The sequence below is a fragment of the Psammomys obesus genome, unplaced genomic scaffold (genome assembly GCF_907164565.1).
Source record: "Psammomys obesus unplaced genomic scaffold, mPsaObe1.curated_primary_1811, whole genome shotgun sequence".
NCBI classification, from domain to species: Eukaryota; Metazoa; Chordata; class Mammalia; order Rodentia; family Muridae; genus Psammomys; species Psammomys obesus.
In genome coordinates this window covers 12,879,918-12,900,236 of record NW_026589732.1, presented here as the reverse complement: position 1 = coordinate 12,900,236, position 20,319 = coordinate 12,879,918, and the positions used below count along the sequence as shown (strand labels likewise).

Here is a 20,319-nt window from a genome sequence, read left to right as displayed (position 1 = left end):
TTGTTCATCCTGCCACGCAGCACTGTCTGGGAACACGCTGTGAGCACTGGTCTCTCTCTGTGACACGCCGCTGGGCAGCTGCCTGCAAGGCCTGCATACTTGCTGTCTGGCCCTTTGCAGAGATGCTCAAGCCAGGGTTTGTCCTCAGTGAAAGAATCTGAGCATTCCATCCAGGTCGCCCTCCCATTTTTCATGTGGCTGACCCCCTAGTACCCCATCTCCTGCTCATGTTCATGGATCATGGGGTCTCTTTCCTTTGTCATTCCTCTGTGCTGTGGCTGCTGATACTGATTTTTGCTGTGGTGCAAGTAAAAGAAATTGAGAGTGGAAACTTTCTGTGCCCTTATGTGCAGTAGTTTGAGCCAGTTTTTGTTGCTGTTTGATTTTGCAGTTCTGGGAATTGAGTCTTTCACATGCTAGGGAAGTGCTCTACCTCTGAGCTGTTGCCCAGTGACAGGCTTGCCACACTATGGCCTTGCACCCTAGATATAGTATGCTGACCTCTCTTATGGATGCCTTTTAGAGGTTTTTCAGTTCTGTGTCCCTACACCTCAATACTGCAACTCCCATAGCAAATTGTTCCCTCCAGACCCTCCTCACAAAAACTCTCCTCACCCTTGTCTCTACTTTGTTTTTTATTATTATTATTATTATTATTATTATTATTATTATTATTATTTGTGCTTTTGAAGCTGGTCCAAGTCTCTGGAGGGTGAAGTTGGTTTAAGAAAGTAAATTTTAATGTCTTTCTGCCTGTGATTATTCTGCCTTGGTTGATAAATGCAGACAGCTCCACTGTTTATCTCACACAAAGCCCTTCCTGTCATTTGAATTGAGATCCAGTTACCTCCAGGAAAAAAAGAAATTGCTTCATTCTAAAAGGCTTAATTCAATGTCAGAGTTTCCTTAAAATAATGCTTTTATTATAACATACCTTTTGGGGGTGGAGACAAATCCCAATCACCTGCCATGTAATTTGAGCGTGTACACACACACACACACACACACACACACACACACACACACACACACACGCATTCCTGCACACACACACACGTGTGCATCAGGTGAGAGCTGAAAATGAAGCCCACCTGTATCAAGCACAACTTGAGGACTATGTTACCCTTTTTTGCTGTTTCTGCCAGAACCCACACGGTTCTTGGAGAGTAGAGCTCTGGGGAACAACTACACACAGAATGTTACCTTCTGAGGGCAGGCGTCAGGTCCTGGGTGCTAGCCTCTCCAAGTTGCTGTCATGATGTGGGTGTTTAATAGGATTCTACCCAGTCCCCTACTGGCTGGCTCTCACAGGGATGCTTTTTCAGAATGTACTAAAGTAATGTAAAGTCTGGAAATTGAAATGAGGCTTTGTACACATTAGGGAGCTGCTCTGCCACTGACCTGCTCACTCCAAGTGTTGATTTTCCTCTTTGTTTTCTTGTTTGTTTTTAAAGCTTTATTTATTTATTATTTATACAGTGTTTTGTCTGCATGTGTGCCTACATGCCTGGACAGGACAACCAGAGCTCATTATAGATGAGTTAGTGGCTCATATGAGTGGTTGCTGGGACTTGAGCAGCCACTGCTCTTAACCTCCGAGCCATCTCTCCAGCCCTCTCTTCATTTTCTTTCTTTCTTTATTAAAAACTGGGAATTAAATCCAGGTTTTGATTGAGCTATATGACTAGTCCCCCTAAAAAACTGCTTAATTTTTATAGGGCCACTATTAGATTATAGTAGTCTGAACACCGAAGTTTTTTTAACATTGAAAACAATTTTATGTCTATGGCTGTTTTGCCTTCATGTATATCTAGGCACCAAATGTGTGCCTGGTCCTTGAAGAGGCCAGAAGCAGGAGTCAGATTCCCTGGGACTGGATTTACAGATGGTTGTAAGCTGCCATGTAGCTGCTGGGAATTGAACCCAGATCCTCTGGAAGAGCAGACAGTGCTTTTAACCACTGAGCCAGCTCTCCAGCCCTTGAACAGTAAGCTCTTAATATTGTTCCACTTCTCACCATCTTTGTTGATAGCAGAAGCATGTTCAACTAGGACAGAAGCCTTGTGGGGGAGACCCAGCTGGTAGAACGAAGAAGGACCCAGGCTTCTCCACCACTGATTGGCCAGGGTGTCTTCACACAGCAGTCTGCTGCCAGCAGCTACTTGGGTCAACAGAGGTCACCCTGCTGTGAGGAGGAACACATGCTTCCCAGTGCTCCAGGCTTCTGTAACCACAGGGGTGTTTTGTTTTGAGAAATGAGGTGCAATGCTTTGAGTTTCTCTTCTGTTATTAAAGCTCTTCCCAGGTGCTGGGTCACAAGCCTTTTTTTGTTTATTTTTCTGCCCTGATCTCCTTCACTCTCACCTTCAGCTTCATAGTACAGCCATGCAGCTGGCAGCTGACCTGTTAAAATTCCATGCTGATCATGCGGTTTTAAAAGCATTAAAAGTTACTGGAGTAGAAGGAAATTTGGAAGCTTTGGCTGAATACGCTTGCAAACTCTCTGAGCAGAAAGAACAGCTTGTTGAGGTGAGTAATAGATTTGCTTATTAAACAAACTGTAGTTTACAATGCCATAGCAAAAATATGAGAAAATATTATCATACAGTTTTTGACTAGCTTATCTGAGTACTTCCCTCTCTTGTCTTTGTAATCTGAAAGGTATGACATGTGTCTACCCCGTTCTTAAAATAGCTCTAAAACAAAACAGTATTATGTGCTAGGACTCCTAAATACTCTTTTAAATCTTCTTTTCTTTGTCTTCTCAGATTAGACTCTGGGGTAGTGCAGTGGAGTAACACAGTTTCTGTTTGACTCTGGTGAAATCTCAACAAGAAAGAAGAAGTTAGAGTGCATGACAGGTGCTTAGCAAGAGAGCTGGTGCAAAGGCAGCAGTCGGGAGCTTTAATGTGCTGCAGTGAGTGGAGCCAGTGATACCAGAGCCAGGCCAAGGTAGCAGGGGAGGCAGAACCCGAGAGTCCATAGACCAGACACAGATGGCCCGAGGTGACCTAATAAACACCAACAACAAAAGAGCATTTCTTTCCTTTCCATTTACCAAACATGCCTCTGCACAACCCAAGTTAGCCTCCTGAGGCAGAAAGCAGATTTGAGAAGGGAAGAGACAGGATAAGGGGAGGCAGTGGGAAGACATGCTGTCCCTCCCCTGCTCTGCTCCAACCTTGTAGTGTGAGTCACCTGCCACTCGTAGTATAATTCCAGTTCATCTTAATTGATATTCTAATTCTTCTACCTATTGAAAATATTACCATGTGTTGCTAGCTTACAGAGAGAGGGAAAAAGAGGGGAAGGGAGAGGGAGGGAGACTCATCATACATATATATGTGAGATCTATTTGGCCCATGTCTTAGGGTTCTATTGCTGTGAAGAGACACCATGGCCACAGCAACTCTAATAAGGGAAAACATTTAATGGGGGCTGGCTTACAGCTTCAAAGGTTTAGTCTGTTATCATCATGACAGGAAGCCTGGAGGTACATAGGCAGACATGGTGCTGGAGAGGTAGCTGAGAGTTCTCCATTTTGATCCACAGGCTGTAGGAAGAAACGGTGAAACAGAGTAAGCCTGGTTTGAACTTCTGAGACCTCAAAGCCTGCCCCTAGTGACAACCTTTCTCTAACAAAGCCACACCTACTGCAGCAAGGCCCCACCTCCCAATAGTGCCAGTCTTTATGAGCCTACGGGGCCATTTTCATTCAAAGAATGAAATACACGGTGCATATAAATACAGTCTTCACATTATCATATACCATGCTCAACAATCCTCAAAGGTGATGTTACTATTGAGCCTGGCTGCCTGTCTTTTACTTGTCTATACAGAAGCCTGGAAAGCTCTAGGGAACATTCTCAAAGTGGCTATTTATTTCCTTTATTTAATAGATTTTCTTCTGCTCTTTGTATAAATCTAACTTTAGGGAGAAAGAGAACTAACTTTAGGAAACTAACTTTAGGAACTAAAGTTAGAGAAACTAAACTAACTTTAGGAACTAAAGTTAGAGAAACTAAACTAACTTTAGGAACTAAAGTTAGAGAAACTAAACTAACTTTAGGAACTAAAGTTAGAGAAACTAAACTAACTTTAGGAACTATAGTTAGAGAAACTAAACTAACTTTAGGAACTAAAGTTAGAGAAACTAACTTTAGGAAACTTATAACCAAGCTTTTAAACAGTAAAACAAAATCAAAAATTTCCCTTTGATGTTTACTGATTTTTCTCTAAAGGAGGCTTCCTGCTTCTTTATAACTGGTCTGCCTAATCCAATGCTCTCTCAGAGAAGAAAGGTGTGCACATCTAATTTGTCCTGAGGAGAAGTATCAGTTCTGAGAAAATGGTAGCTCATGATAATTGACAGTTCAGCATCAGGACTCTGGAGCCAGGCACAGCAAATGCATGTGCTCTATTAGACCTTTTAAAGCTTCCTGTGGTTCTAGCATCTCGTGACCACCTTGTCTACTTCAGATAGAAAGCAGAAACATTACACTATGCCCATGTCTGTTCCTGCTTTGGCCCTCAGTCATGTACAGATTCATTCTTGGGTTTGTGAACTTCATTTTCTGTATTAGAGGGATGAGGGTGTGGAAGGTGAGCTGTAGACATGCTTTTTTGCAGACGTGTCGATTGTTGCGGCATGTATCTGGAACAGAACCCCTGGAAATAACCTGTGTACATGCAGAGGAGACATTTCAGGTGACTGGCCAACAGGTATGGCAACATCAGGTTATTCTTTCTCTATCACGTGTTATTATTTAACTGTGTAACAGACTGTGAGGAAGCAAGCAGAAAGGTCTGCATCAGTGGATGCCAGATCTGCCAACAGGAAGGAAGACACTGGAATTTTATTGGTACTGTACTAATTAGAACATGACTGCCATTCCATTGGACCATCTGGTTTCTGCCAGGCTGGAAATTGGCTCATTTAACTGAAATGCTAGATTATATCTATTTTAAATGAAGCTGTTTACAATACAGGTCACTTTAATATGCTTGCAAATAAAGATATAAGTATGTAACAAGCCACAAAAGTATAGTTCAGCTTAATAATTCCTAAGGACATTGATTTAAAAACCAGGACCACCTGGATGGCTCAGTGGGTAAAGGCACTTGCTGATAAGCCTGATGACATCCCCAGGACCCACATGGTGGAAAGAGAGAACCAACCCTGCACTCGTCCTCTGACCTCCATATAATGCCACCCTGTGTGCACACCACACACACATAAAGTTAATAAATAAAAATATAAAACAAGGGCTGGAGAGATCGCTCAGTGGTTAACAGCACTGTATGTGCTCTTCCCAGCACCCACATGGCAGCTCACAACTGTCTGTAATGCTGATTCCAAGGGATCTGACACCCTCACACTAATGAACATAAATTAAAATTAAATAAATGAAAAATACATAAAACAAAACAGAAACAATCTCTACATCCATGTTAGCTTCTAAACAAGCTAACATGCATTCTATTGAATGCATAATAACCATCTCAAGTTAGGCAGATAACAAATTATGCTATTAAAATAATGACTGATAATCAGACTTGGCAATGCCAAAATTCATCAGTAAAGACCTAATGTCCAGTATGATTCCAAGGGCCAAGATTTTAAAGATCACACCTGTGTGCTCCTTTAGATCATATCTGCTGCTGAAACATTGACGCTGCATCCGTCTAGCAAAATTGCTAAGGAAAACCTGGATGTGTTTTGTGAAGCTTGGGAATCTCAGATCAGTGATATGGCGACACTGCTAAGAGAAATCAGTGACGTGTTTGAAGGAAGACGAGGTAAGAAACGGTCCATCTGCTGAAGTATGTTTTCTCAGCTTTTATTTATGCATTATTTTAATATAACTGTGTTATTATTTTATTTTGTTTTAATATTAAGCCTTGGATACAAAATTAATTATCTTGTTATAGCCCTGCTGTTATTTTAATATTAAAGTGTCTTTCATAAAAATAATGACAAAAATATCTAATTGTTTTAGTATCTAATCAATAAAGGTTATTAGACTATAGAGAGGTAGATATCTAAACTGGCATTTCATACTGAAGTCAAGCCAGCTTTTGGTTCCCTTTACTTTTTTTTTTTAGTTTTAGTACAAAAGCTCTTGTACAATACAAAAATTCTCTAATTCTACTGATTTCATAATGAAATGAATGTACTTACTTGACTTTTGAAATGCCTTCCTTCTGCTCGAGTGGAATGTCTTTCCTTGATGACTACGTAAGCTTGGGATATTGCCCGTGGGGGGTAAGTTCGCTGGCATTTGCACACCATGTAAAGTGGCGCTGTATGGTGGATGGGAAGGCACTGTCATCCTCTTTATGTCAATGTCAGCCGCCACTTTTGTTTGCTGCTCACAACCCTGTGTCTTATGATTTATGTTTATGAGTCTGTCTGTACGCATAGATTTTTTTTTTCTTTTAATGGCTTCCATTAGCATTAAAGCATGACTTCTTAAAGATAAAATGTTGTGGGCATGGTGGCCCACACCTGTAATTGATCCGAACACTTTGGGAGACAGAGGCAGGTGGATCTCTGTGAGTTCAAGGCCAACCTGGTCTACTAACCAGGACATCCAGGGCTACACAGAGAAACCCTGTCCCGAAAAACCAAAATAAATAAAATAAAATAAAATAAAATAAAATAAAATAAAATAAAATAAAATGTTACTTAAAGTCATAACATCAAATTAAATATTTTTATTGGAAATGAGTACTTATTTTATGTTAAGAAGTAGGCACATTAGATAAATGTTGGTTGTCTTGAAAATTAGGGAATACTATATCATTGCGCTCCTTCCATGCCCCAGAGCCAGCAAGTACACCTTCATCTAACGTTGACTGAATCTCTTTCTGAAAGTCGTGTTCCTCCCTCTGTGCTGGTAACTCGACTGAGGGCCCGAGCTGCCTATCTCTGTGTGTCTGGGATCTTCACAGTTTCCGGGCCATGGTGTTTGACCAACACTGTGGCCTGTCTTTTATTTGCCTAAAAAAAGTAATTTAAAATAATCTTCCCCCCTCCCTTTTTTTTTTGAGACAGGGTTTCTCTGTGTAGCCTTGGCTGTGCTGGACCCACTTTGTAGACCAGGCTAGCCTCGAACTCACAGAGATCCACTTGCCTCTGATTTCCAGAGTGCTGGGATTAAAGGCGAGTGCCACTGCCACACGGCTTACCTTTTCCTCTCTTATGCTGGGCCAAATTTCCAGTGGAAATTAGAATGGTAAAAGTAGCCTGAAGCAGAGTTACTCATAAACCTCTGTGTACAGAATATAATAAACATGGTCTTTGACAGGTTTGCAATTATACTAATACAGGCATACAAACAACAGCAGCTGCTGTCTATAAAGGATTTACTGTGCTGGGTCCTTTGGTAAATGCCAGATGTGGATTTTATCACATTTAATCTTCGTATTAACCCACGAGGCAGATAATCTCTCTGGAGTTTATTAATGGTGAAGTAGAAGTTTAAAGGAGCCAGTATGTCAGTGTCCGACAGTAAGTGAGTAGTGGAGAGTTAAATTCTTACCAAGTCTGAGTGATGCCGGGGGGTGAAGTTTTCTCAGCATCTCACACTTGTTAGTAGGGCAGTTAAACTACCTTGGCTCTAACAGAGTCTAGTGGGAATGAATGAACTGACAAATGCTCACAAGTCTACTCTGCGCTTTCTTTCTAAATCCATTGCAGAAGGCTGGGGAGATTTCAGTCCATGCAAAGAACAGAGAGCAAGGAACAAGTAATTGAGGGTCAGGATGGAGCCTTGGATTAGTTTTCCACTTGGTCGCGGAGGGTAGGCTGTTAATGTGGGTCCTACACACATTACCTCGCCCCTTGAGTTGCCCTTTCTTTGGACATCATGCTTGCAATGTGTTATTTTTGTTTGTTTGTTTGTTTGTTGTTTCTTATTTTTGTACCATTGTACAAGTCATTTTACCTTTATCTCTCAGGTTCCCCCTTTAATGCAAGAAGTGAGGGTAGGCAAATGTATGGTGTGAGTGCTGCTGGGCTGGGCTTAGTGCCTCACACCTTTAATTTCAGCAGTTGGGAGGCAGCCTGGTCTACAGAGCAAGTTTCAGGATAGCCAAGGCTACACAGAGAAACCCTGCCCAAAAAAAACTAAACCAAAAAATTGCTGATGTATGGTGCTGGAAAGATGGCTTGACGTCAAGAGCACTGGCAGCTCCTCTATAGGACCCTGGTTCAATTCCAGCATCCACATCATGGCTCACAACCATCTGTAACTCCAGTCCTAGGGAATCCCATCTTCTCTTCTGGCACATGTACGGTGCACAGACATACATGAAGACAAAGCACTCACAGACATGAAAACAAACAAGTGAATATTCTTTTAAATCGAAGACTCATGCTGCTGAGGTGTTCAGATACATGACCCTATTGTCCTTACCGCTATCTGCTCTGGACAGGCTAGGATTAAAGCAGGAAGTGTCTGTACATGGCCTTGGAGAGCATGGTCACTGGTTTCTTTTATTTTTATGTTGGATTAGCAAATGTATAAAAACCTAAACATCACCGGGATTTACCAGGTAACAAATACTGCAGGTGGATGGTAATGGTGGCAGAGTAGCTTCTGCAAAAGCTCTTTCCAGAGTGTTTATTTCTCTCCACATTGTAGATTTTTTTTCCAACTCTGTTGTATCTGAGAGATCTAAGGGCCATGGGAACAGTGCCTGTGTCACCCCTTTTGGGAAGCAAAATGTGAGCATTTCAGGGTTGTGGCAGGTTAGATAATACAAGATAACTCAGCTGGTCACGCCCAAGTAACCATTATACCCTCTTCCTGGTGCAAGACAATTTTTAGGGGTATGAAGATAAGATTCATGAGGACTTCCTATTCCAGCTATAAATGTTGAGATTACAAGTGACCCAAAGATCACTGTAATTCAGTCATTTTTGTGTTAGAGACCAGCCGCAAGGCATGAGAACAGTTTCTTCCTCAGGGAGCTTTCCTGTCTTCATAGTTCCAAGGCCAGAAAACCATTAATATCATTCCATTGCAATTCTAGCATTATAAAGACCTGATTCAAATGCTGGTTTTTACATGTTTTAATACCTGGTCCTTCACAGCAATTCATCTTGTAGATCAGCTTCACCCAAAGGGATAGAATGAGAGTTGCATTTATGATAGGATGGCACTGGTCAGCACAAGAGAAAATTTACAGGTGAAGTTTGTTTTAGGAATGGAGTTTTATTTAATATATTGTTCCCAAAATATTGTCACTTCATGGGTGATGTTGCTTACTTAGTCTGTTTGCCTGGGCATTGCACACAGGGTATATGACTGTGCCTGCTTGTAAATCCCAGTCTCAGGTGCGGAGGCAGGAAAATCAAGTTCCGGGCTACGTGGTGAGTTGGAGGTCAGCTGAGCTACATGAGGCTTTGTCTTAGAAGCAGTCATCATTCAATCTAAAATCAATATTGTGTTATAGCTGAATATATCCCCCTTTCCCTAAAAAGAAGGCCTGTTGCCAGTGGAGCTGCTGAAATGACTGCCAAGCCATTTCACCTGGTCACCTACCAGAAGGAGGGAACCAATTCCCACAAGTTTTTCTCTGACTTCCGAATGCACATAGACATGCATGTACACTCACAGAGTAGAAAAACGTTTAAGAAAAGGAAGGAAGGAAGGAGGGAGGGAGGGAAGGAGGGAAGGAAGGAAGGAAGGAAAGAAGAAAAAAAAGAAGGCAAAGAAGGCATAATTACCAGGCTGGGCTGTAGTTTAGTTGTATAGTGCACGCTTTGTTTGTGCAAGGCCTGGGTTTAATCCTTAGTACCAAAAGGAAGAACAACAAGTCAAAAACAACTAAAAATCTCAGAGATTACTCGTCAAATCTTTAAAAAAATATAAAAATATATATTTATTTTATTCTTACAACTAAAATACTCTGTTAAATCAAGATGGCCACTAAATGTCTTATGGTTTCTATTGCTGTGGGAAATACTGTCACCAAAAGTAACCTGTCAAAGTGACCAAAAATAAAAAACCAGGACACTCTAAGAATTGGCTTTTTTCCTCCCCACCACTAAAATGTTAATGGTAAGCCAGCATGGTAATCTGTGTGACTTTGAGGCTAGCCTGGTCTATAGAGCAAATTCCAGGACAGCCAGGCAGTTATACAAAGAAACCCTGTCTTGAAAAACCTAAAATAATGATGATGATGATGATGATGATGATGATGATGATGATGATGATGATGCTGCTGCTGCTGCTGCTGCTGCTGCTAAGTGTATTTGAAAAGTAGCAACATGGGTGAATGCAGCTTTCTAATCTTGATTCATTGTGCTATTTGATTTGTTTTTTAAAAAATTTATTGTTTTACAAATCTTATCTTAAATTCTTGCTTACGATATCACAGACTAGCTTTATAAAACAAAATCATTATCCATTGTAAACTTATCTGCAAACCAGAAAGAGCAGAAAGAGCAAGGGGATGAAATGGACATTGCAGATTGCCTTCCTTCGCTGTTATCAGCTTTAAGCTGCTTGTCAACTCACAGCCCCCGGACTAGTGTGCTTTATTTCCTTCTCCTGTCTGATGGGCTTGTCCCTTCCTTGAGGGAGAATACCATAAGAGGCTAGTTAGATGATGGGATTTGCTATGTGAAGGAAGGGAAGAAGAATTGGTGCTGGTCCCGATGAGAAGATTCTGTTTGTGGAAGTAGCAGGCTGCTGTAAGCACCTTTCTGAATGAGGCTGCCTAGAAATGGAAGTCAATCCCAATGATGTATTTTGCTTTTCATTTTCCCTTTATTTGGGGGTGAGCTCTGGTATTGTAGGCGCCTTAGAGATGCAGGTGTTGACAGTCCTTTATGTCTGCAAACCAAGTCATGCTGTCACAGAATTGATATCTTGATTATCACAACTAATGTTGTAATAATTCTTGTTTACTATTGTAAAAGTTAAATGTCAGTAACAAAACTGTCAGTAGCAAGTTTTTAAGTAATGTATGTTATTTGTAGGAGAGAAGTATGACCATCTTTCACTTCCAAAGCCCCCGGTAAGTACAAGAACTCTGCATGCTTCAAATGCTTATTTTCAGAATTTAAATTACATTCCTTTGCCTATTGCTGTCTCTCTCCCTCAGCTACGTGCAAAAGTTAGGATAGTAAGTGCTCACTCTTCAGAGTATTCCACTACTCTGGGCACAGCCTCCATGGGACCTGCACTCTTAAGAATCCTCCTTAGCTTTGGTGGTTCAGAGAATAATGGAATCTATGAAGTGGAAAGTGGCTTTATTTTCCATTATCTTTGGTTTAATTTGCAAAGTAGTGTTAGAATTATTTTCTGTATATTAAGACATTCATTGCCAGACTTGGTAGCATACACCTTTAATCCAGAATTTGGGAACAGGATCTGTAAATTAGAGGACAGCCTGGTCACAAAACAGGCCTTGAGAAAGAAAATAAAGAGTAATAAATAAGCTGGACAATGGTCCTAAGATCCCTTTTAGGAACTAAAATTTCTATCCTTTGGCTGATAGTCTTTTAACATCTTATTTTCAATGAAATGTTTTCGTGATCTCAACGATTCATTTGTAGATAACATTATGCCATTTATAATTAGGAATATAATGGAGGATATTTAGAAAATAGAGACTACGGAAAAACATCTTTTCTCACGAGGACTAGTCTTTGAAAACAATCAAGGACCCTGATACCCAGACTTCAGAAGTGAGTGTGGGGAAACAGCAAACAAATAAAACCTGACTGTAAAAATAGTTTCTCAGAGAAGAAATCATGGCAGATGAGAGGGTGAAGGACTTAAACTACAGCCAGCATGAAGTTGCGGCCATTTCTCCAGTCAGAGAAAGGGAGCTCTTTGGTGTCGTAGATACGGCAGGTCAAATGAGACAGATGTGTTGGGTCATCAAGCACTCCTTGATCGGCTCCTGCTGGCTCAGTGTTATACTGGGCCCTGGGTGGGAAAGGTGCTGAATGATGAACCACACGGGTAAGGAGCTGAAAGATACCATTTGTGTGTATTTCTGTTGTCTAGAACTGTCTGTTCTGAATTTGATAATTAAAAAAAATATGTGATTCATTACATCAATGAAAAAGACAGAATGGTCTTTCAGGCACAAATGTAATTAAAAAGACATGTTTGAAGTTGATTTTATATCATATTTAACCCCAGTGTTTCCCAAACATTATCATTTTACCCCTCAATTGGAACTGTGGAAAATGTTTTATCCTCTTTGTCATCTCAAGTCTTCAAAATCTGGGGTGTGTTTTACACATATAACATTCTAATTCAGACTGGCCACATTGTGGCTAACAGCTGCTATATTAGATAGTACATATTTAATTTTATATCAAAAGAAAATGAAGAGAGGAGAGATAATCTATTAATTGTTACTAGTAACAGAGGTAGTGAGCACATGGTAAATATCAGAAAACAGTACGAAGAGGAGCAAGACAGTTAATAACATTTTCATGTCCAGGCAATAGTAATGGCGTGGGGATGGCTGGTAGAGGACAAGAGGCCAGATGACCAATCAAATCCTCAGGCTTTCAAAAGGACAGATGGGTTGCTGAGATGGCTTAGTGGTTGAGAGTGCATACTGCTCTTTTAGAGGACTTAGGTTGGTTCCCATTACCAGGTAGGGTGGCTCACAAGCCCCTGTAACTGTAGCCTAGGAGTATCAGACACCCACTTATGGACACTGTGGGCACTTGTGTGTGTACACAGGCATACACACACAAACACAAACCATGGTTTGATGCTGAGATATTTTTGTAAATTGAATACAGGTAGAAGAAAAACAACTATCAAACTGTGAAATTATTTTCTGAATTTTTGAGAAAGTTATCTGTGCCTTAATTTATCACCAACACAGTTTGAAAGTTTTATCTACTCTTTAGTTTTAGTCTGCCTTGAAGCCAGTAGAGGATACTAATTAATATGCTGCTGTATTCAGTCAAATAAAGATAAGTTGATTGTTTTCAGTGCTGTAGGTTGGGGCTCCTACAAAACAGTTTTGGATAAGAAGACATGTAGCTAGGCATGAAAGTGAACACCTGCATCACTTGGAAGTCTGAGGCAGGAGGATTATGGATTTGATGTCAGCCTGGGCTGTAAGACAGATTCCCAAAGAAACAAACAGGGAAAAAGCAACAGCAACAAAACAAGAAAAGAGAGTGTCCTCATGCTGGGGCTCACAGAAAAAACATGTGCCTCATGTGCACAGGTGGTGGGGGAGGGGCTCCATCTCAGAGCCTTGAGAAAAGAAGGCAGAAAACAGAAACATCACAGACCTTAATGGAAGGGAGATTTTTATTGAACTTAGTGGATCCCCCAATCTTTCAAAATATGAACCATTTTCTAAGTTGGATGTAGCACAGCTAATTCTAGCTCTTTCAGAAACTGTAGCTCCATTTTTAGGGAGCAAACTTGGAGCCTTGTGCTATTTGTATTTGGAAATCTTCAGGTTTATATAACAGAAGCTGCATTTTCCAATACTGTCCACTAGATGGCAAGATTGATCACTTTTTTTTTTGTTCACATTTATTCATTTTTCTCCGTGGTGGTGGTGTGGTGTGAGCATGTGCTGTGGTAGGTATGTGCAGGTCAGAAGACAGTGTGAAAGGTGAAAGAGTCAGTTCTCTTCTTCCACTGTGTGGGTCCCGGGGACCAGACTTAGGCCCAGGGAGCAAGGGTCGCTACCCACTGAGCTATGTTACTGGCCCCATGGTCACAGGTTAAAGATGGCTTGTTTTTACCTTTTCTGCAGTTCCCCTTAACACTTATTGGATACTTTTGAAATTCAATTTGTAGAGATAAAACTCATGTGACACAACTAGTTTATATGAGAAAGATAGGGAATAAAGTCCAAATAAAGCCTGAAAAGCACTGAGAAGGTACTGAGTTTTCTTCACTTACTGCTTTGTGGTCTACTAGACCATGTAGGTAACTAAAGGCCAGGCGCCTTCCAGGAGGGATCAGGTTAGTTCTCATGAGCACAGCTTGTGCTCGTGTGTGCGCAACATGTGTATCGCGTCACAGTTTCTCTATACAAGTGTATTCTCTGTCCTTCCATGCTCCTGTCTTTAGTAAATATCACTCGGAAATATTGGAAGGTTTGTGTGTCCTGAAGGCATTGTTTTGTGATGGGACTGAACTTAGAGTCTAACATACAGCCAGGAAGTGTTCTAGCTGTATTTGTAGCTCTTAAACGCATTTTCCCTAATATATTTTCAATTATGCTTATTAGTATGTGTCCCATTGTTAAACCGAAGGTTATCTGTGTATATAGACTTGGAGAGAGTTGGGTGACGAGGGCTGGGGGCTGAGAGGTTAAGCTCACTGGCTGGTGTTCTATAGAATCTAGGTTCAATTCCTACACTACAGCTGTAACTCCAGCGCTGTGGGCTCGGATACCTTCTTCTGGCCTCCACAGGACCCAGGCGTGTGCATGGTGCACAGACAGTTCATGCCAGCAGAACACCCATACACATAAAATAAAGTTTAAAAAAGTAAAAGTTTTGTTCCTTTTCTTAAGCTGGACAGGCACATGAATGTTTACTTAACTGTTAATTCACATCTTACATATACAAATTCAAATACATTTACATACACATATGCAAATACATGCTGTGTGTGTGTGTGTGTAATTTGAGTATGTGTTTCCATTGGACAAATGGACTTCTCCAGCTATTGGCCACTTTGTCTCTATTAGCCTCTCTGTCTTGAACTTCTGCTCTAACTATGGGATCTTTTTTAAGACAGGGTTTCTCTGTATAGTCCTGGTTGTCCTAGACTTGCTTTGTAGACCAGGCTGGCCTTGAACTCACAGAGATCCACCTGCCTCTGCCTCCCAAGTGCTAGAATTACAGACATGTGACACCACACCCAGCTCAATGGGAGCTCTTAACATGTCTTGGAGTAGGAGAAACTCTCACTGTTGACTGTCATCCAAAGAACTTTTGAATATATATTTCAAAGAAGCATTGCTATAGTTATTGGTAGGGTGTGTTATAGTTCTTTGTTCTTGGAGTTAAAAGGTATCTCTGAACTAGCCTGGTGACCTAACTATGATAGGTTTCCCTTCTAGAAGAAATGCACTGAGTTCCCAATAGTTGTATGGAGGGAAAACCTTGCTCTTTTTTAAAGTAGAAGACCATGGAGCACTGGCTCACATTGTATCGCCAGTTCAAAGTGTAAGGTCTTTACAACCTGGGCTTCAGGGTTAGGTCTGCGATAGCAGTGACACTAAGGTGTTGAAACGCAGAAATTTGAAGGCAGTAGCTCATAGAGTCATAGCCAGTAGAAAAGCATTCCAAATGACATTTCATCAGGATCATTCACATAGTATAATAATCATACTGTAACAGAGATGTCAGGGAGCTCTGAGGAACAATGTCACTGGATTCTGAGGATATTTTAGGTGTTATCTTGAGGTCCCAAGACCTTGTGAAAACAAGCGGGCAGCTAGTAGCCAGAAAACAGGTTGCTGGACAGGCTGCTCACCTTTGTCTCTCTGGGCCTGAATTCCAAACTGATAGCTTACTCTGAGCAGAAGTCACCTAACAGAATATTTACAATTGTAGTTAACTGTTTAACTTAACCACTTGCTGGTTATGGTAAAGTTAGGGCTCGCTGCAAGTTCATATGTTTTCTATTACTGCCATCTTTCCTCATAATTAAATGTTAAGATTTTCTAATCCTTTCATTGTCACAGAAGAATAATGCAAACCTGAAGTCATTAAAGCCTGACAAATCTGACTCAGAGGTAAGCTCTTTGGTTGTGTAACAGTCTCACATCAGTAATGACAGTCATGAAATCTTCCTTCCAAGGACAGAGCTGTGATTAAAATGTGTTTGTAGGAGCAAGCCAAGATCGCAAAGCTCGGGCTGAAGCTGGGTTTGCTCACCTCTGATGCTGACTGTGAGATCGAGAAGTGGGAGGACCAAGAGAATGAGATCGTTCAGCACGGACGGAACATGTCCAGGATGGCTTATTCTTTATATTTATTTACTAGGTAGGTCATGCAGTGACATTTTGATCTGTTTGTTTGCTTATTCAGGTTTTTCTGAGTCAGGGTCTCATACCACAGCCCAGGCTGGGCTGGAACTTGCAGCAATTCCTGTCTCAGGCTCCTGAGTACTAGGACTATAGGCCTGAATCATAAATAAATAAATCTTAAAAGTTAAGAAAAGATTGGAAAGTGAGAAACAACTCCATGGAGTCACAGAGGCTAGCTGAAGCTCTTCGGGCTGGGATATGGTTTTGGGGTGAAAACACTAAGGTTCAGGAAAACAGAATTCCTGTAATGCGTGACTGTTTAATACCCTGTTCACTGCTGCCTGTGTCCAGAATGTAAGTATCTCCTTGTGGTCGAAGTGCAAGTTGTTATTTTACCACAGTTTCTGCATGTTCCTTCGACAGTCTCCTCCCTTACGCCCTGAGGGGTATCAGCCTCATCCAGGTACTCCTGGCAAGCCCGATTGCTGGCCTTCAGTCCTGAGGAGATCTGTAGTTTTCTCAGGCATTTTTATAGCCCTTCCTCAGGCTACTGCTTGAAACCATCGTAATCACTTATAGAATGTATTAATGATTGTTTCTACAGAACAATTCATATTTCTTCATGAAATATTTAAGATATTGTAGTGCTTTTTCAAGTTTTTTTTCCCCCCCAAATTGTGAGTTCTTTTTAACTTTCGGTCTAATTTTGTGTCATGGCCCCAGTGGCTGCTCTCAGCATCCATCAGAGAACAGGAAGGATTAACTTGCACCTCCCGGCTGTTGAGTGTAGGAGCTGCTGCTGCTGAGTGCGCCTCCCTGATTTGTGCCGAGACCATTGCTCCTCTTACGCATCCTGCTGGTTGCTTTGTTGGAATTTACCTTTCATTTTTCAGAGTTTGTTATTCTTGGAACCATTTAAACTCCTGAATAAAACTGGTCAACACAAGTACTATTATGATGATTTTCTACATTTCCAACTTGCATTTAATGTATGCCTTATTGAAGCTGAAACTGAGTTCCTGTCAAGGCTGAAATTAAAGTTGAAGATTTACTGACTTTGGGTTTGATCTTTTTTTTTAATTCCATGAGAAATGCATTTTTTGAGACATATTATCAGACTTTATATATTTACTCATGAATCAAAATAAAAACAGATTGAAAAAGACAAAGAACACTAATTAACTAGCCAGTTTCAGTTTTCTTTGCATTATGAAATTAACATATATCTATATATATTTTTCCGAGTCAGGGTTTCTCTGTGTAGCCCTGGCTATCCTAGTACTCCTCTGTAGACCAGGCTGGGCTGAAATTCAGAGATCTGCCTGCCTCTGCCTCCCAGGTGATGGGACCACAGGTGTGTCCCACTGCCCCAGAAACATATCTAATTTTAACTTAGGAAGGAATAGTGAAAGTTGTTTTAAGAATAATGTCACAATATTATCAGCATTCATATTATTCTTTAAATTTTGAGTTCTGCTAATATACAGACTGCTCTAAAACTTTGTTCTATAAACTAACTTCCAGGTTTGTGCTTATCTTAATAACTCGTTCTGTTTTAGAGGAGAGGGGCCACTGAAGACTTCCCAGGACTTAATTCACTTCCTAGAGGTATGTTTCACTTTCACAAGTACTCAGAGAGTTAAGGTCCCATAGGATAAAAAGAGAAAGCTGATAGAGGGTGGTCAGAAAGACTTCTCTAAGGTGCATTACTGAGTAGGTGAGAGTTAGGGGGGTATGTTGGGTAAGGGCATTTCAGAAGCAGAACAAGCACAATGTCTGTGATGCTAGATGCACCTTGAAGAGTTGGGAGCCTGTGGATGACGTGCTGAGCCACAGAGAAGTGGTAGGCACAGCCTCTCTGCAGAACCTTAATGTTCTTTGTTTCCAAGTGTGGTAGTAGTGGGCCCACTCAGCGTTGAGAGGCGGTGGCAATATAACCTTCTAAAAGGTTATATAATTTTACAATCTATTTACTTTATATCCCAATTGTAGCCCCTTCATCTCCTCCCTGTCACCCTCCCGAGGCTATCAAGTCTCATCAGGACTTCCTGTATCCTCTTCCTTTGTTGCCTGGCAAGGTTGCCTCGCCAGAGGGATGTGACCAAAGAGCAGTCCATTTCAGAGACAGCCCCTGTTCACCTTACTAGGAACCCACAGGGGGCTGAGCTGCCTGTAGGCTACATCTGAGCAGGGGGTCTATAAATTGTAAAATGCAAGGTAAACAGACAAAATCTGAAAATTGCAACAAATTATAACAGCCTGGATTGGTCATCTCAAATAACTGTTGTGGAATTTGTGTGGAGGCAAATTTAGTTTTGGTTAGGTGGAAGCAGCAGAATTCTAACCTGACCTCATTTCCCAGGATTCCTGAGTCTTTTATACTTGAGGATTCAAAAACTAATGCCTTACTTATTTCTTGACAATTTTATAGATGTACATAATATATTTGACTTTATCCACCACCAGCCTTGCATCTTTTCTCTTAGCCCAATTCTCCTCCCTCTGTAACTTGCCTTTTCTTCTTAAGTCATGCCTCCCTCCTCTCATTTTTATTTTTAATAACTGTTTAACTGGGGTTGCTTATTTGTGTACAGGGAGAGGTTATTTACTGAGTCATGGGTAAGTTACCAGTGGCTACACTCTGAAGAAAAATGACTCGTCTCTGTTATTGGCGATCTTAAAAAGTGAGCTGAGGATCCCTTCAGAAAGGAACTGACAGTTTTGACTGGGGATCCCAGGTCTGTGTGGCTCTCCAGAGTAACTGGAGGTCTTTAGGTGTAGAAGAGCCTCTCTGAAGATTTTGTCTTAGGTCTGGAAGAATGTCTTGATTCCAGCTGAACCCTTGTGTTTCCTGTGATACAATGAAAATGTTTTGGAGATCTGTGACTGATTCTTAATGTCTGGGTTATTTTCCAACTATGTGAAATAACTGAGAATATTTGTTTACCAACCACCCAGAAAACATTGATCTAAAATAATGATGTTTTCCTTCTTCTCCAGGTTTTTGCTGCAGAGGGTTTAAAGCTTACTTCAAGTGTCCAGTCATTTTCAAAACAGGTAATACATGTCTCCCTGTCCTTGCTAGTGATTTCACATGCCCACACTGGGAGTAGATTACTAATACACAAATGTATGTAAGACATAGGCTAGGAGCAAACTCAGAGAATATTCTGTTATGTTATCCTGCTTTTTGTTATTCTGTTGCACTGTGTACATTTTTGTGTGATTATATTCCTTGGGGGTAGGGTGGAAGACCTTGTCTAGTTCACACTAAGTCCTGGATTCTGCCTGCAGCACCACGAAAGACAAAACATAACAAACACTTATGATTTGTGGAAATTGTACATTGATTAAAACAAGCACTATTTCATGATGATATTCTATGAGATTTTGGTAATCTCATATTTTTATATTGAAAAAAAAAATAGAAAACAAAACCAAGCACTAAGGCGGGAAAAAGATAGATGCTACTAGGTGTAGTGGTACTCAGGAGACCAAAACAGGTGGGTCTCTATGCGTTTGAGGCCGGCCAGGTCGACATAGTGAGTACCAGGCCAGCCAGATCTACACATGAGTTGCTTTCAAAAACAAAAACAAAAAAACTGTATAAAAGATGGAGTTTTGTTGCAGTTGTAACAACTTCCTAAATTACATTTCAGCTAAAAGATGATGACAAACTTATGCTTCTCCTGGAAATAAACAAGCTAATTCCTCTATGCCACCAGCTTCAGACAATTACTAAGACATCTTTGCAGAGTAAAGTGTTTCTAAAGGTAAAGGCGGGTGAGTTATCTGGGAAAACACTAGAGAATGTTTCATAGACTATCAGGCTAGCTCTAGCCCTTTGTGCTAAAGTGTAGTCTGTTTCCTTGTTTCATGCCTGTCTGACTGCTCTATGACTGACCCCAGGGAGTAGCAGGTCACCAACAACTAGATTTGAGGCTGAACATTAGTTCCTAGCTACTTTAGAGTTCCTCACTTGGAGTCTTCTCTGTGGTTAAATGCCTTGGAGTCAAGGCTCCTGTAAATATAACTAGGGAATTTGGGTGGAGTGTAAGGAATTTCCCAGTAAGGTGTACATTGTCAATGGATGGAGCATTTTGAGAAGCTCATGCTCAGCCTGAAGTACAACAGCTGCTGTTCCACCCTTCTTCCTGGGGTCCAGGGAAGAGGCATGAGACCAGGCAGCCAGCGCCATCTTCCTCGTTCTGGAGCCTTAAGTCAGCACTGCTACCCTCACCCATACCTTTCAGATTTCTTAGATTTCTATGATGGAGAAACTCAACCATTGTAAAACCAAGTAGATGATAACGTTTTTTGAAG

General features: G+C 41.0%; 1 protein-coding gene across 3 annotated transcripts in view; it reads left to right on the top strand.

Moving 5' to 3' along the window:
- Ctnnal1 (catenin alpha like 1) overlaps positions 1-20,319 on the top strand; it is a 52,989-nt gene that overhangs the window by 31,518 nt on the left and 1,152 nt on the right. For 2 of the 3 annotated variants that reach the window (XM_055605375.1, XM_055605374.1), the window contains exons 9-17: positions 2,371-2,529; positions 4,630-4,722; positions 5,649-5,799; positions 10,994-11,031; positions 15,712-15,762; positions 15,858-16,012; positions 17,556-17,604; positions 18,997-19,053; positions 19,656-19,769. In XM_055605375.1, coding sequence (XP_055461350.1) covers positions 2,371-2,529; positions 4,630-4,722; positions 5,649-5,799; positions 10,994-11,031; positions 15,712-15,762; positions 15,858-16,012; positions 17,556-17,604; positions 18,997-19,053; positions 19,656-19,769 — 867 coding nt within the window. The remainder of the gene's footprint in view (positions 1-2,370; positions 2,530-4,629; positions 4,723-5,648; positions 5,800-10,993; positions 11,032-15,711; positions 15,763-15,857; positions 16,013-17,555; positions 17,605-18,996; positions 19,054-19,655; positions 19,770-20,319) is intronic. The other variant, XM_055605376.1, reaches the window with a different exon arrangement.